General features: G+C 39.7%; 1 protein-coding gene across 3 annotated transcripts in view; it reads right to left on the bottom strand.

Annotated features, from left to right (window-relative positions):
* LOC122537828 (protein groucho-like) overlaps positions 1-17,670 on the bottom strand; it is a 171,720-nt gene that overhangs the window by 91,775 nt on the left and 62,275 nt on the right. For 2 of the 3 annotated variants that reach the window (XM_043671429.1, XM_043671428.1), the window contains exons 3-4: positions 16,089-16,152; positions 538-582 (exon numbers count right to left, since the gene is read on the bottom strand). In XM_043671429.1, coding sequence (XP_043527364.1) covers positions 538-582; positions 16,089-16,152 — 109 coding nt within the window. The remainder of the gene's footprint in view (positions 1-537; positions 583-16,088; positions 16,153-17,670) is intronic. The other variant, XM_043671430.1, reaches the window with a different exon arrangement.

Below are 17,670 nucleotides of genomic sequence, written 5' to 3'. Positions count from 1 at the left end.
GATAAATTATGGGGTGTAGATTATTGATGTGATAAGTAAATATAAATATAATAAATAAATTAATATAACCTATTTTATTATATTTATAATGTATAAATATATCATCATATAAAACACATATTTATATTTTACAAGTAAATTAATATAATATGTAATTTTACTAAATATAATAAATATAGTTAAATTTTGTATTTTATATTTATAGCTAAATTTTACTAAATACAATATATAATTTACTAAATTATTATAATATATAATATTGTAATTTAAAAACTGCATGTCGAGCAGATCAATGAAACGACTTATGATATCGTTTAAAATTTGATTTAAATTACTGTTCTGAATCTATAAGTACTCTCTCGCGTGCTCTTGCAATTAAATTATAAAATTCCTGCGCGAAGCTTTTCCAATCCGTGTGGAACACCCTGTACGTAGAAACGAAGGGGACAAACTCGTGTATACATACGATTCACGGCTTCTATCGGCGCGGTTCGATGATATTCATTTGAAATTCAAATGAACGCGAGGAGGGCTTACCTGTTTATGCATTTCCACGTTCAGCCCGTAGGACATCTCGTAATACTGGAAGGATGGAACAAAAAAAAGAAAAGAGATACAATGTATTAGACAGTGGGAGATATAAAGTGGCGAGAGGCAATATCGAAGAAGCGTGCTGTTGTTACAAGCGTTAACGCGATGCTCGCGCTGCGGTACGTGCCGCCGCTAATGCGAAACCAGTCGTCTCGCTCTTGCTTCATCGTCGTCCGCGAGCGCGGAAACGTGAGCCACATGCATTCGCTAGAGAACTGTTTCGACAAAGTAACATCGAAATACATTCATGGAATGAAGGAACGTATGTACGTGGAATAACGAGCAAAACCGAACACACACGTGAATTTTTGTACATGTTGACGATATTTTGTCGAGTGTTTGCACGTAGTATAGAAGAAAGATGCAGAACACATACTGTTTTAGCTTTCCAAAAAAATTTTTCATAATCCCATTGTAGGTCACTATTCCGTTTTCACAAATATGAATTGTTTTCGTGGAGTCAGTTTTGCACCACGATTAATTCAAGTGAAAAATTGTCGATACTTTAAACTGTCGTAACTGCGTTAGAAAAGATCATATACATTCATGTAAGATATAATAATAATTTATAAAATGATGTAATAATCTACATCATTTCAAAACGAAAAGCTTCTGTTTTCAGTACTTTGATTTCATGTCTTTTTTTTTTTTTTCAAGATATTTTAACACAATGCAGTATTAGTGGAAATATTTAAGGAGAAATTGTAAAAACTCACTCATGTGTAAAAACATGAAGAATTTTATTTAGGAACATTTACAACAAACCTCTAAAACTTGCTGTAAACTATATTGAACTTTGAACAACAAAAATTCAAAAAGATCTCAGTATTTCGTTATATCTAGCCCTAATAAAACGGCAAGAAAAAATCGTACAAGTTTTATGGGATCGTTGTAAAAAGAAAATTTCAATTTTCAAAACCATGGTGGATCAAATTACGAGCAAAGTTTTTCAATGTTTCTACAAACGTTTGAATTTTTACAATTTTTGAGAACAAAAATATACTCGCTAGACGGTGTGAAAATATCTTTGGGAAAAAACGAATCTGATACAATCAAAGTAGGAGCTTTACGCTTTAAAACGAGACCGAGTAGATTCTTATGATGATTTTCTTTTACGAAGCTGTAAGTTTAAAGTATCAAAAAGTCATAAAATTTTTCATCATTGTGTGTTCAGTTATGCTTCTTATTATATGTATTATATATAGTTGCTCACGAAAATACACGAGCATTTATAGCAACTTTTCGCGAAAACATTGTATGCATGTTCATACATTCATCAAAATTCTTCTGTAATTTTCGAGTATTTTTGTGAGCCTCTGTATGTTTTCCGAAAACCAAATCCGGGATCTTGAATTTTCATTTGCCAAATTTGCATTCTTTCTAGACCGATCACTTCAACAATTTAATTATGATATATATATATATATATATATATATATATATATATACGTAAATGAAGTTTTAAAAAAAAAGTAAATACGTATATAGGGTGGGACAAAAGTTTCTTTCCACCTTTTTTTTTTTTTTAAATAAAACATCAAAGAAAGAATAATTTTATTAATTTCAAATTAAATTTAAAATTCAAACATAAACTTAAACTAATCTACTTTAACTTGTAAAAAAAAAAAAATGAAAAAAATATATAACAAAAAAATTACGGATTCATTTCAGTAGGAACCTCGTGATTTTTGGCTCATCCTGTATGTTCAGTTTACTGGGGAATGACAACGGACTGCTTGAAGCAGTTCGCAACATCAAGGAGAAATTTTCGCGCAACCAAATATAGGATTGCAACGTACAAATGCTCTCAAATGCACGAGAACTTTCAGATTCAACCGTCCAAGTGGAAATCGAAGTTCAACAAACGAGAAACTTCGATCCAAGTTCAACAGCGTATCGATCTCCGTGCACGGCGAGCGACACTGGCAAGTCACGACGTCCCACAATGCCACGACGGGGGGATACAGATCGAGATAAAGCGAATTTGTGCCAGGAGCCGACCGATAAATAATTTCGCAAAAGGAGAAAAAGAGAAAGAGAGAGAGAGAGAGAGAGAGAACGAATTCTATCGGACCAAAAGAGACAGAGCTGGATCGAGTGTATTCAGCTGCAACTTATTATGCAACGCGTGCTTCAATTGCAGCGGATCGGTCGGATCTCTCACCGGAGAGAAACGAATGGCCACTCCTCGGGCCCGATCTCCACGATCTCTACGATCGATCTTCCCTGGCTAATGGAACGTACTCTGTATTAACGCGGTCCCTTATATAACCATAACCATACGCCGCCGCGTCGCGACTCTTCCCCTCCCCTTCCTTTGGTATTCCAAAATTCCAACCAGTCCTCTTCCAGACAGGAACGACGACGACGGTTTGACATGGCTGAAATATCGAAGGTCGAGAAAGCGAGAGATAAGGGTAGCAGAGAGAGAGAGAGAGAGAGAGAGAGAGAAAGAGAGAGAGAGGAGAGGACGATAGGACGGAGGAAGGAAGCAGGGAACGAGACTTGGATGTAGCTCGGTTAAGCCGAGCAGAAGGATTCCCAAGGGCTAATCGAATTATCGAGTTACCTAAACCGAGATGCTGCTCGAATTCGTAATAACGTCTAAAAGAACCCTTGGAAGAGGGTCTTTAGGGCCGGGGTACACGGCTGCCGAGAGCCGAGATTACATCGATCGAACGAGATTACGAAAAGCGGGCCAAATTGAGCCGTAATGCGAGATCCCGGCCAAGAACGAGAGGATAAACGCGCGCGCTGAGAAAATGAGAAAAACGACCAGCAGGGGATCGTTCCCTGGCCTTTAGGTATCCTCATCCCGTGGCGATTCCACCATGCTCCAGCACCAGAAAGCTGGATGTGTGACGTGTGTGACGTGTGTGTTGGTGCACGCGTGTCCCGTACGTGTACACGCCACGGTCCAAGACCGGTTTCTCGGTAACATCGTTTCTACATCGTGTGTACAAGATCCCCGGGACCGGCTATGCTTTAACTAATTCACCTACCGGTCAGTGATTCTCAATTGTCAGAATGTGCCATCCCCGAGAAGAACGAGGAGAATAGATTGGAGCAAATGTCAGAGAAACTGAAAACGCCACTGACGAAGGCGATTCTTTCGAACAAAGTAATTGCTCAAGATTCAAAGATAAAATTCAAACAAATCTTTTTATCTTTTTGAATAAGTAAACTTTCGAATCCATCCGGACCTCGTTTTTGTTACAATTGATTATATCCCATTAGAGTAACAGAGAGAAATTCAGATTTTACAGTTATTACGTATAATTAATGACGAGTTGCGAGCTACAGATTTTTTATGGATCGAATTGGAGGGATTGTCTAATAAATGTTCGCTTCATCGGTAAACATTTTGAAATTGATTAACCGGTGACCTTCAAAATTTCGCTAGAAGTCTGATCTGAAATATACACGTATTAATAGCTACTACGTATGGGAATTTTTTACAGACTCTTTCAAATCACGCGAAAGGGAAAGAAATTTCCTTTTCTTCTCTAATCTGTGAACGTACCGCTTCGGATGTTGAAGAATTAAAAAGAAGAAGAAGAGAGAGAAAGGGGGAAATGGAACGAGAATTGGGAAAAGCTGAAGAACCCATGAAACGTGTATAAGGGTGCCGCTTCGAACATTTCCCTCGATATGCATCTTTCAACGGTTACACGGCAGAAAAGCACCACTCGGGGATCTACATTTTTCTTTCCCCATGGTAATCAGAATACGTTCCGACAGTTTGGCCAAGCATTCGGAAAATTCTCTGTGCCAGCGAGCTCGAATCTCTGGAACGTATTACACACTTGTCTATCGATCGTCGTACATTTTATACGGCAGGGGTGTAAAATAAAATTTACTCTGCAATAAAATCGGCGACGAACGAAATTCACACGTGTCCGTTTAACTCTCCATCCCTCAATTATGACTCATCTTGCGACTTGTACTTCTGAGTCATCGCAATGGCCCCGTATAATGGTGTATAACCTGCGTCAACCGGAAGACCGTCACTGACAACGAGACGTGAATGGCGGATGCGAAAAGAAATTCGAGGAAATTTAATCGACTTCGACGAAAACCAAATTTTGGCAGAGGATCCTTAATTTGTCGACAGGGTCGATCCTTAACGAGAATTAAAAATTAACAGAGACAAAGCCTATATAATTTATTCTCTAGAGAAAAAAAAAATGGGAAACATCGAGATAATTTGTGATTTTCCAATCACGTTCAATCATTCATCGATGAAACCAAAACCAACTACAAAATAGAAATCTTGGTCAGCTGCTCCTGTAAAAAAAAAAAAAAAAAAAAAAACAGAACGAAACTACGAAACAGAAGCATCAAGAACGTTCTACAGATTTTCTACAGATCATAAATTATTACGAAGAGGAAGAAGAAGAGGAAGAGGAAAAGTGAGAGGAAAGAAAAAAAAAGAAAAGAAAAGAAAGAAGCAGAAACCTCGATTCCAACGAGAAAACACGGGACAGTCAGTCTGTCTGTCTGTATGCCGGTGGCTCGACGAGGTAATTAGCCTTTAATTAATAGACTGCCCCCCCCCCCCCCGAGGAAGCTCGGAAGAAGCGGAGAGGTCGTGATCTTAATTATCGCGAGGCTGGAAACGTAACTCGCGGTCCCGACGCGTTTAATACGAAGGCTGGCAGGAGTTGCGGTCGAAAGAGGAGAGGGAGAAAGCAGCGACTCGGTTCGAAGGGGGCCAGGCTGAAATGATAAAACGACGCGGCAATAAACGTCGTTCAGCCATTAAACTCCGGTCCGAATTCAGTGGCCGGCGCGCGAGAGCGTTCCCCGCTCGTTTCGCCTCTTTCTCACTCTCTCTCTCTCTCTCTCACTCTCTCGCTCCGGTGTCCGTGCGCCGGCGGACAACACCCCTGGTCGGACCGTTCGTTTGCATTTTCAAATTGAACCAGCTTTACGCCGCTATCCGTGAGTTTTATGCCGCATCATCGTGTCCACATTATCGAGTTAAGCCCGGAAATTCAATCTGCGACGATCTCCGGCGAAATTTCCACTCTCCGCGTCGACACTGGAAACCGAGCAGTTAAATCTCGCGCGATGAAGCGGCAGAAAGACAGAGAGAGAAAGAGAAGGCTGGTATTATTCGATTTGCGAGCACGAAAAACGAATTCGTGCCTCGTTCGCACGGGATATATCTTATTTAAAGAGAAAGGGAGAGACGGAGCTTAAATTGGAGAGAGGGATGAAAGAAGAAAAAAAAAGAAAGAAAAAAGAAAAAGAAGGAAGAGGAATCGCGAAACGAACCGAGAAAATGTACGGGGGGCTGGCTGGCTGGCTGGCTGGCTGGCTGGCTGGCGACGCCACGACCCTCGGAATCGCGTAATCCCTTTGGTTCTGGAAACGAGTCGGCGCTTTCATTCTCGAATAAACGACCGATATCGATCGCGATCGGTATCTGCACCGTGACGAGATACGCAAGACTAATGGACCCTCGCGATCATCTCCGCTGTCCCGTCCCTTTCACGAGCCCTTATCCCCCTTTTTATCTTCCTCTATCCTCGATGCAACCGGCCCCTGTTGTGAGCACACCCTTACATAAAGCACCTCTCTATCTTGTTCTCTCTTGTTCTCTCTCTATCTTTTTGTTGAATTGTTCTCGCGCACGACTTGCAAATTTTGCCCTCGATTTGGTCCCGATCGGTCTCTTTCTCTCTCCCTCATTCTCTCTTTGATTTAATCAAGGAAAACACTCAAAATCTTGGCCCGGTAGATGCACACGCGACTACATCTCGTTCGAGCATGACCCTCTCCGGATTACTATCGCGTGACACTGTTTGAGTATCGTTGGAAAGACGCGTCGTTTATCGCTGTATCTTGGGAGAGAGAGAGAGAGAGAGAGAGAGAGTTCTTTCAGCGATGTGTCGGTGACGAAGGATGACGTTCGACTTCCCAACGGATGCGAATCAGTCAGAACCAAATGACGACCACTTTCTATTCGCATCGAGCGCGAAGATAAAAACACACACTTGCACACGTGAGACACGTTTATAGGAAATTGGAACTAGACTTGACACGCTGGGATCGTGTCCTCGTAAAAAACGAAAGGAGCAACAAAACGCAGATGGCTGTAAAGTCTTGTACGGTTGCGCGTCCGTTTGATGGCCCGTCGAAAGTGTCCCGTTAAATTCTAAACGAAACGATTCATGCGCGCTCGAGGCGTCGAATATCGCCGTGGACTTCGCGGGCTGGATTACGACGGCCGGTTAATAGAATCGTGACGACGCGAACGACCACGGAGCACGGGCCGTTAACACCGCTAACAGCTGGCTAACACTGTCACGCGAATTTTATGCAATCGTTGCGACACGCGAACCCTCCTGAGCGAGTGAAATTTCACTGGCCCGTGACGCTTGTGCGGTCTCGAGGGATGGACTCGATCTGACGATCATCGAGTGGTTTCGCAATGCTTAGCGGTTGGAAACAATAATTTGGAATGGAAGATTATTTTGAAGACGGTCTGAAGAAGCGAGAAAATATTTTTCGTTTGCGTTAAGAAAATATTTTTAACAGGATGTCTGAACGATAAGAGATTGCAAATGAAATAGAACACCCTGTATAAGTGGCTCTTCAGAATATTTTTATTACGACTGTTTGCACATTATGTGTGTGTTATGCATAATGAAAAGAAGGTGTAAGTAAAATCGAAAAGAATTTGTTTCAAAATTTATATTTTTGGAGGTTTGGATTGCCTTCGAAAAGAATTCTTTCCATCTTCCAGTATCCTCACTGTTGCTCACTTTCACTTTTATTATTATGATCTTCCTAGTAAGTTTCCTCGTTAATTTTATCAAATATATTATCGCTCAGTTTTATATTCATTTCACGTCTTGTCACATTCCATATCACTATCCTCTATAATTCTCGACTCTTTTTTTTTTTTCTGTTTCTTCGCAGCAAGAGATCCTCACTTTTCAATAATTCCAACTTTTTATAAATACTAAACTAATGATCAACATAATTTTTTATAAAACAGACCAAAAATAGAATACCTTTACATTTGTCAAATTTGTTAAAAATAATTGTTTTCACTATTTGTTAACTAAAAAAAAAACAAAAATTTTATAATTGGCAAAACTGATATATTTGCATATATCTTCAGAAAATTTTATTTTGCCAATTTCTTTCAAACACAGTTTCAATTATAAGACTTAGCCTTGTGCGAAGTTCTCCTAGCCATCCGATTTTTTGTCACGAAGCTAAATACATTACGTACCCAATTTAACCCTTACATTCCCGTAACTCTATCTATCTTGCGTTGCCAAGTTCATCTCTCTATCGCTCGTTCAGAAAACGAGAGTCGACAGTCAACTCCAGGCGCGAGTGAGCCCGCTTCGTTTGTCAACGGGCGATTGAACGCGGCGATGAATCGCGAGAAAAATGTACTCGCCGCGCACGAATCGGCGAACACGATCGAACCGTTGCCCCGGTCGGCGGTCATTTGTTATTACCGGTGGACATACGGTGTATCGTATTACAGCGTTTTGTCATTCACGATTAATCATTGACGCAACAAGAATTTATTGTATTGGCGCGCGTTCGTTCGCGCTCTGGTGCTGGTGCACTCGTAGCAACAGGTATAACAACACACTTGTCGGACATACGCGCCCGTTCGCCATTCTGACGTATCGAGTGACTCGTGAACGCGCTAGCTAACGCTCCTCTCTCTCTCTCTCTCTCTCTCTCTCTCTCTCTCTCTCCTAATGAATCGATGGCGGTTTGCACGCCAGAGCGTAATTAGAATGATTCAGCTGCTACATCGGACCTACTCATTATCAGCCCACGATAATGTATCTCTCGCTCTATGTATGTATGCGCGTTACATCTGTTCCTGGAGAAAGATCCTCTTCTGTCGATCATCATCCCTCGCACTGATGCGACCCACTGGCGTCGCCACTCTCTTTCTACGTTACGTTGTATAATTTCTATGTATGTCCACCGATCGGCTAAACGCAGCGTCCACAACGGTGGTATGCTTGCGAAACTTAACCCCCTTGCGCTGGCAACTGGTTGCGCGGACCGTAACGAGTGACCGAACCGTATACAATGATTCGTCGCTTTCCTTTTCTTTTGAACTCGCCGGTATGACATCACTGGATAGAAATTGTTAAGAAATGATAAACTTATCATTTACATCGTTCCTAGATATTTCTATTAATATTAATCATTACTTAGTATTAAACTTCTATTAATATTACCTGTAATATTACTATTCATCAATTGACTAATATTAATAATTAGTACGCAATTACGAGTGTTACTCACGAAGTATAAAGTCCATCATTTTACTGCAGGTAAATTAATTAAGAAAATTTTAAATTCTCCGCAATAATTAGCCAACTAGGTTCTTTCTATGGAAACAACATAAAGAAAAACATTTTCTCACATTGTACGGTCGATACGCAACTAACGAGCAAGTAACAAAAATGTAACAAAAACAATTGATTACTCATGAATACACCTGATACAACGAGACTAAGAAATTAAGACAGAATCAAGTATCGATATTTCGATGCAGATATCAACGACACTGTCGAAACGAAATATTTATTCACGTGAAGTCAACGTTAGTTCAGTCCCGTTATTCCTTCCCGAAATCTCAACATTTGGATGAAATCCCAACCCCTTGCGTATGATATTCATGGTGCTGCAACGTGCATCATAAAAACGAGTTAGCAGGAGAAAGAATCACCGCGTTGAATTTAATCCTGCGGCGGATATCGCGCGTGCCCGGTGACGCGACACGGTTCCTCTTTTTACCTACGAATTACCCTTCCTTTTCCAGCTGGTGCCATCCGCAGCTGGTTTTTTAAAGGCTTTCGTGTTCATGCACCGCGAGCGCAAGTGGCCGAGATGTTTTATATTCCCAGAGTATATAAACGCTTCGCATTTCCGCCGCCAGTTGACTTTTCCACCGTAACCGCTACCACTCGTTCGATGACGTTCCCGCGTTTCCTCCATTCGCGTCCTTCACCTCTTACAATTAGTATCTTTATTTTTAATCCTTCTCCGTCTTTCGTTTCTTTTCCTTCTTCTTTTCGCTTCTCTCTCAGTCGTTAGTATCACGACCAAAATTATCTGCTTATTTTCTGAGAAAACTTCCAAGATGACACCTTGCGTAAGAAGCCTAGACAGTTCAGTCGAGTCTCTTATGTAGAACTTCTTTTTGTGCCTTGTGGTATTATTGTGCCGAGCCTCTTAGTATTTTCATATTCAGTATTACGTGGCTAATTACTTTAATTATTTAACGTTACACTTTAACTACATTATTATACTTTTATACTACATTATATTACACAATTATACTGTAGCGGCCTATAGTCCCTCGAGTACAAGACTCGTACAAGCCGCAAGTGACTGTACGCCTAGCGTCGAAGTCTTCTAGAGATCTTCAACGTTAAGCAAACAGAGTGCGGAACACCGCTAGGATGGGTGACCATCCAGCCTGGCGAGTAGTTATAACAAGCGTAAGGGGTCGCTGCCATCAGCCCTAATCATGAGACGAAAACGCACAACCTTTCCTCACCTTACCCACCATCCTATATCCGTTCTATTCCGAATATCCTTACATCCTTCCTCCATCCTCGCACTAATTGTAAATAGTATGTAAATATATAGATACCATAGTTACTTAAATCCCCCTTCAATACTTTAATTATTTAACAAATCGCGTGCGGTGGAACAATCACGCTTTCCGTTACATCGTTGTCAAAAATACGTTACATTGGGTGATCGTTTAATGCCGGTGTCCTGATCAATATTTTTTTTTTTTTTTTCTGAAGTGATCTTCCTTCGACCACCGTGACACTAGCGCCAGTTTAGAAATCGGTGAATTTGTTCCCGATGCGTGCACGGGACAGATAGAGGCGTGTGCGTGAAAACGATGTTGGACGTCGTGGTAGAATACGCTCGTTAGACGACATAGCACAGGCCGGTAGTATTACGATTTTACGACTCTTTTCATGTAATTGTCGAACTCGTGAACTTTTACGAGCGCGAAGAGATCGTCTGGCTAGCGCGCAGTTTCGCTAACGCGGTGCATTGACTCCTCCGGAACTTTATATTATATTTAGTTTCCTGCTCCGCTCCTTCTCCATTTGTCCTTTTATACGTGTTTATACACTGCCGCGATTTTCTTCCTCGTCTCGTGAGATCAATCCAGAATCAAACCTCTTGATTTTCGTACTCATCGACATCAGAAAACTGATGAAGAACTCTGTAATTTACAAATCATCGCTCGACCTTGGATTTTTCTGCATGTTAGAAAATCGCCTTGCTTATTAATTGTTATCGCAAGGTAACAGTGGATATTTTCGTGCTTCAAGATTTCCCGTAACTCGGCATAAAAATATAATACACAATTCTCTAAGCTAAATTCAGAAAATTTGGTCTCGATCGTGCTGAATTTTAAATACAAAAAAAAAGTTTATACTTTAAACTAAAAGGACAGACCGAACTACATATAACGTTACTAGATCAACTCGCATTCACGAAATTGTCAATCGGTCAGAATCGTCAGATTGAAAATCAAATCAGAAAGACAAAGAAATCAAACTCGAAGAGAAAGAAAAAAAAGAGGATCGACCGACGAATCGATCGGAGAAGCAACAACGTCGTCCGGGTACAAGCTGGTGCGCGCGATCACGCGATTAATCTTCGTGCTGCGTGAATCGGCGGAAGTGCCACGTCCACTGGCAAGCAACCGACGTGCATTTTATATGAAGTGATTTGCATCGAACGCGACCGCGAAGTGTGGCCTATAAATTACCGCGCGTCCACGATAACCGCAATGTCGACGAAAGACAATAAACTCTCTTCAGCTTCTGTTTGTCCTTTTCTTCCTCTTTTTTTCTCTTCTCTCTCTCTCTCATTCGTTCTCTCGTCTTTTTCTTTATAGCCTCGCGACCACGATTTAATTGCCATTCCATGCACGAATTCCGGAGTCAGTCATCACATGACTGAACACGTTTCGTGTGCAGGTGAATTAACACGTGACCGTCCATTGACGTTTAGCGTGTCTTTGGACGATAATGCGTCGGAGAGGTCTTTCGTTCGCGTTATGCAAATCGTCACGTTCGTGTCGTTCCATCGTCCCTGTGAATTTCTTCTGTACTCACTTCAGTTTCTGCCCATCAATCGTCTCTCGTTGACAGAAATTATTATTTCTTGCGCACTTAACGAACGAATGACGTCGTGAATCTTTTTTGTATACGAACATTTCTTAGGTAGTGAGCTACTAAACTATCGTGTTTTATAGTTTCTATCGTTTTCTTGTCCAACTAGAGAGTTAAAAGCGTACAATGAAATTGTTTCTAATAAAGTCGTTCAATTCAGTTGACTAATCGTCTGGTAGTTTTATAAATAACAAGAACGAAGTTCCTCGATCAGCCAATTTCAATACGTTAGTCACCTGTTCGCTTTATATAAATCACCATACGTGTCATTCTATCTGTGAATTACTTCTGTACTTCTCCACCTCTGTTTCTTTCATTTTCTGTTGATTGATCGTTTCTCGCTGATGAAAATTATTTCTACGCATTTGACGAACAACGCAACGTCTTGGCTTTCGAATATTTTTTTAGAATACGAATATTCTTTTAGATAAATGAACTGTTCTAGTTTCTGTCTCGTTTTCTTTTAAGTAGAGAACTGAACGTACAGAAAGAAACTGTTTGTGACAAAGGTACGCAACTAATTGAGGATCAGTAGCTTTATAAATAACAAGACTGTGTTTTCTTTAACTAGGTCAGAGAATATGTTAATCACAGTGTCCGTTGCAGAGCCAAATTTCACGTAAGGGTCAAATTCATCTATTTCTACCAAATATACGGGTTATACGTATACCCATCTCTGAAATTTCGACTGAATTTAGTTCGAGAGACAAGCTAAATACATAGATAATGTTGATACGTGTTATTACACGATTCGTTTCTCGATAGTATTTTCACACAACTATAAAAATTTGATACAACGCTTCGTTGGAAAATACAGCACGTGCAAATGTCATATGTTTTATTTTGTAAACATCCGGAAGATGAAACTATTCAACAATTCCTTTTCTAATCACTATGGAAGAAATATTGTCACATCGAAAATCAAATAAATACCATATTAACACTTTCGTGACGGGCGATAGCCGGACAAAACTGTATAGCTGAATACGGAATATAATTTCCAAAAGTCTGTAGCTGAGTACGGCAAGATTCTGCTATTTGTAGGTACGTGAATGTAAGAAATATTACATCTCAGTATGATACTTGCGGTCGTTTGTTGTTCAAAGTTTTAGAAAATTAAACATCAAACAAATGCGTGTAGAAAAACTATTTTTCCTTTAGTAAAATAAATATGATAGAATTTACAGATACAAATGAAATTCACATCAACTTACAGTAACATTTGCACATGTTTATTTTGCAGAACAATTTGTGCGGTATTTGTTAACAACTTGATATATAAATGAAAACACAGTGACAATTTAACATTGTGGCTGCAAGTGGCGCCAATTTTGAAATACTCTGCTAAAGAATTTGAAATAACGTAGGCGTACGTTACGAGAGTGTTAAAAAAACACAGAATCACATCGAACTGAACAAGAAATTCACAAATTCGCAGTTCTCCTCAACGAAAAAATTATTTCCCTAGACGAAAAAAAAAAAAAAAAAGAAAAAGAGAAAGAAAAAATTGGTTTCAAGGTTGTAAAACCTCGTCGTTTCATTCGGAAGAACCTGCGAGTGTAAAAACTTGTTCGTGACGGCCAATCAACCACCCACGCGCGCCGAAGAACCGCGCCGTATCGCTCGATCGGAGAGAGGCAAAGCGCGCAGACGCGCGGCGCGTAAATTCAAAGGCGTTCTTCAGCGACCCGGCGACCTCCTCTCGGTTGGATGCGCGTTCCATCCTGCCGCTAATGAAGACGCATATACACGGCCGGTGACGTTGCGACGCAATAATGAAGATCTACGGGCGAAAGTAAAGACGCGGCGCGGCGCGGCCGACTGAAAAGGAGAAGACGACAGCAGTCAACGCGGAGAAATACGCGAGAGGAGGACTGGATTGAATGGCCAGGCGAGGTCGTGCCACTGTTTCTTTCATTAAAATCTTGCTCTAGCGTAGACGATCGATATTCGTCCGATATTTGTTCTCGGTAACGATTTGCTTTCAACTTTCTTGCTGTTGCGAGCGATTGTTCGGTGCTTATTCGCTGAAGATGTACAGTGATTGGTATTCGATGCAACATTTTGAAAGCACTACACTGCGGGTATCTACGTGTCCAAAATTTATGTCCCTACGAATGTAAAATTACGCAGACGTTTAAGGTGTTCTTGCAGTTGTGAATTTTTCAACAAGTTGGGTCACAAAAATCGGCAGTACCGTAATTTGGAAAGAGTATACATGTGTATGTACGAAAATTGCAAAATATTAATAAAAAGGCAATGCGTGTCAAATCAAATTTCGTCGAAATATCGAGATTTATTAACGAACTGATAACCGACAGAAATAACGAATCACTATGTGTTCGATTTTAAATCTGGAAATTACGTGTTCTTGCAGTTGTGAATTTTTCAATAAACTGTTTCGAAATCGACAGTCCGGGCTTTGAAATGAAAAATCACCAAATATTAACAAAAGCTTATGCGTATTATTACGTGTTAAATCGAATTACATCGAGATTTATTAATGAACCGATGATATTAATTATAGAAATATTAAAAAAGATTAATGCCACGATAACAAATGTCGAGTAGAAATATCAAGACTCGTTAATAAAATCGATTGATTTAAATACCTCGGTGACCTGCGTGCTAAAAATGTGCGCTCGTGCAAAAAGTATGAATGAAACTATAGAATGAATCATTCACGAAAGTTGTGTCAAATATTTTCGTGTACTGCGAAATATCTCCCCTTTTTTCTCTTGCCAGAGTCATGCTCGCATTGCGTTTAAGTAATAGCACACTCGAAGCTTTGATAGTTCCCGAAGAGTACCAACACTCGTACGAGAGAGTCGTAAAATTAATCGAGCGTGAAATGAACAAGAGTGTGAATTATAAACAAGTGAATTCGAGAGGTGTAAGGTTCTCAAACTTAGGCCAGGAACCGTGCGAGGAAAGTTCTAACACAGGCAGAAAGCACTCTTTATCGAGGAAAAAAACGAAAATTTCTACGGCGGGACGAAAATTTCATTTAAAAAGATCATTTTTATTTATTTATTTTATTTTAATAATTATTTGATTTGCGGAACATTTTTTATTATTACGTAACAAGTAAATAAAACTGTCAAAAATTACAGTCAAAGAAAGTGATTCATCGCTCGTTGACGAATAATTTTAATCGGCGACCAAATTTAATTAAAAAGTGAAAGGAACACAACGAGAGATTATTATTTCGCAGAAAACAGTTTCGTTTCTCTCACGGGGATTCCCGTCGCTCGCGCCGCCTTTCGCGTAGTTTTTTTTTGTTCTTTTTTTCTCTCGTGATTTCGAAGAACCGGCTAAAAGTACGAGAGCGCATGTTATTAACGTCTTCCTGGCGAGAAGAGTGTACGAGCAATTTCCAACCGGATAACACCGTAGCGAGAAGGTTAAATATTCTGGAGATTGGTGTGATTAACTGGGCAGAAAGGAGCGCGGCCGCGCTACCGGATTTAAAAGAAGTGGTTATTTATGAAACCCCTCTCTCGCGCAATTTCCGAGAGAACGAGGGGAATTAAGCGACTAAGTTAGTCGTTAAACTCAGATGGAGAAGCTGCTGTTATTGCCGCTGGCATTAGCAAACGCCGTGAAACGTCGTAAAACAATATCGACGATACGAATTGTAACGCCTACGAATTTTCTTAATCGTGTCATTTTTTTTTTTTTTTTTTTCTTTAATTATTTCAGAAAGGAAACACAACAACTGACGACTCGACTGTAAATTCGAAGAATTATTTTTCAAGCCATTACCTCTCAACTAGGATTTATGAAACGAAAATAACGCGCGACATTGTGTACTGTACGTAGGTAACAATTTTCCATCCGTGAATAATAATCCGGTGTTCGTTCATTTCCGTGATAATTCTTAACGCGTTACGCCACACCGTTTATGGAATTCTCACGACTACGCAAAGCCACGTTGGCAAAACATTACACAGGAGTTTCGCGAAACACTGGTATCCCAAGTGGTTACTCGAAACACGAACGTTGCGATTTTAATGTCAGATCCTAGCACGAGTTCAGGCAGTAAAGTGTTACGTGTTATAAAATCACGCGCAATTTGAACCGAGAGATTTACTGAGATAGGTCGAGGTGATCGGTGACTGGAAAGAAAGCAGCACGCTCTCTTCGATTCTCTCGCGATAAAATGAATAACAATGGCAAAAACTTTGGAGGAAAAAATTTTCACAGACTCCAGAAAGAGACTCTTCTCTGTGCTCTACTATAGCACAGAGCAGATAGAAATTTTCTTCCGTTATTGTCATTTTGACTCACCATAACGTAGTGGCGCTGCATCTCCGTCTTCTCCTGGGCGAGTTTCTCCAATTCTAATTTAATACTGGACAAAACAAGCAAGAAAACATTAGTAAATGTGTATGAAAGAAATAAAATCGCGTGTAAAAAAATGTGTACAAATGCCATAAGATTGTTTTTGGGATAACGACCGGATATTTGTACAGTGAAATATTTCAATCGTGAAAACTATTTATGGTATATTGAATAAATTATTAAATTAAATTGAATACAGCGAAGAGCACAACTGAACCGATAACGACGAAAAATTGTAGATAATTTAAATTGTAATTGTAACTTTGTAAAAAAAAAAAAAAAAATCTGCTTGGTCTCGTTTTAAAATTGAATTCGTTTTCCCTAAAGATGATTTTACCCTATCGAAAATTATAAAAATTCAAACGCCTCAAAAAAAAAACGAGAAAAAATTTTTGCAATCTACTGTACGAGAAATCTCATCTTTGCAATCTACTGTACGATTCCTTTCCTCCGCCATTTTATTGAACTCTGAACATCAGGATTAAACAAGGAAATGCTTGGATTCTTTCAATCTTTGGCGTTAAATCAAAGTTGGGATAAAACGCTGAAAAAGAAATTTGTGCAGTAAATTTTAAGGAGCCGACTCATTCTTCAAAACGGTGAATCTAATCAGGGAAAAGATTTTTTCAACGTTTCCAGAGATGTTTGAATTTTCGAGAAAGATTTTTTCAACGTTTCCAGAGATGTTTGAACTGACTATCCTCACTTTTACCATTATCCTCGTTTTACATCACGTAAAATCATTTTTTTTTTTTTTTTTTTAGAAAAAACGAACTGACCATCGTCAAATTGGAAATGCAAACAATTTTCCTTTAGAGCTGTAACGATTTCAATTATCGACCGCTCTTCGCCCTTATTGGTCCAATCGTGCTCTTCACCGATGCACGCATTATAAATCATTTGTTTCGTGAAAAAAATTGAATATATGAAAAACCTCCGTTTGCCTAATGAAATTAAGAAACCAATAAAACACGAGGTTGATTGAGTTTGACTTCTCAGAGGCTCGTATAATAAGACCAGAGAGGATACTGTCAAATGGATTTACACGCGTTGGTCGGACCATCGATGCGGATCGAGATACTCGACGTCAGTCTCCGTAACAAGTGGAGAACGTGATCGTGTGCGAAACAGGTTTGTAACGTCATTAATGTTCGCCAGATACATCAACGTGCAATTTTTTCACGCCTGTGCTCGTTCCTTTAATCTTCTTTCTCCTTTCTTTTTTTTCTTTTTCCTGTTTTATTTTCAAGTCCCGAGAGATCGATTTTCCGCTTTAGTCACGTTCCACGAGCGAAGATATTGCGGAACCAAGCCATTAAAAACACGCAATCAGTGCAACCGTAACAAACATCGATAACAGTTACACACTGTGGCCAATTGTAAAATATATACAGGGTGTTTCGTAACTTGTGGGAGCTGATTGTACGCCTAAAAATAATGAGAAAAAGTCATATAAATATATGTCCTGTCTGTCTTCGTTTATGAGATATCATGAATTTTATAAACAGAGCAAACTCTAGTAAGCTAG

Source organism: Frieseomelitta varia, unplaced genomic scaffold (assembly GCF_011392965.1).
Source record: "Frieseomelitta varia isolate USP_RPSP 00005682 unplaced genomic scaffold, Fvar_1.2 scaffold_933, whole genome shotgun sequence".
Lineage (NCBI taxonomy): Eukaryota > Metazoa > Arthropoda > Insecta > Hymenoptera > Apidae > Frieseomelitta > Frieseomelitta varia.
Note: the sequence above shows the minus strand (reverse complement) of the source record. Positions and strands in the feature narration are given on the sequence as shown.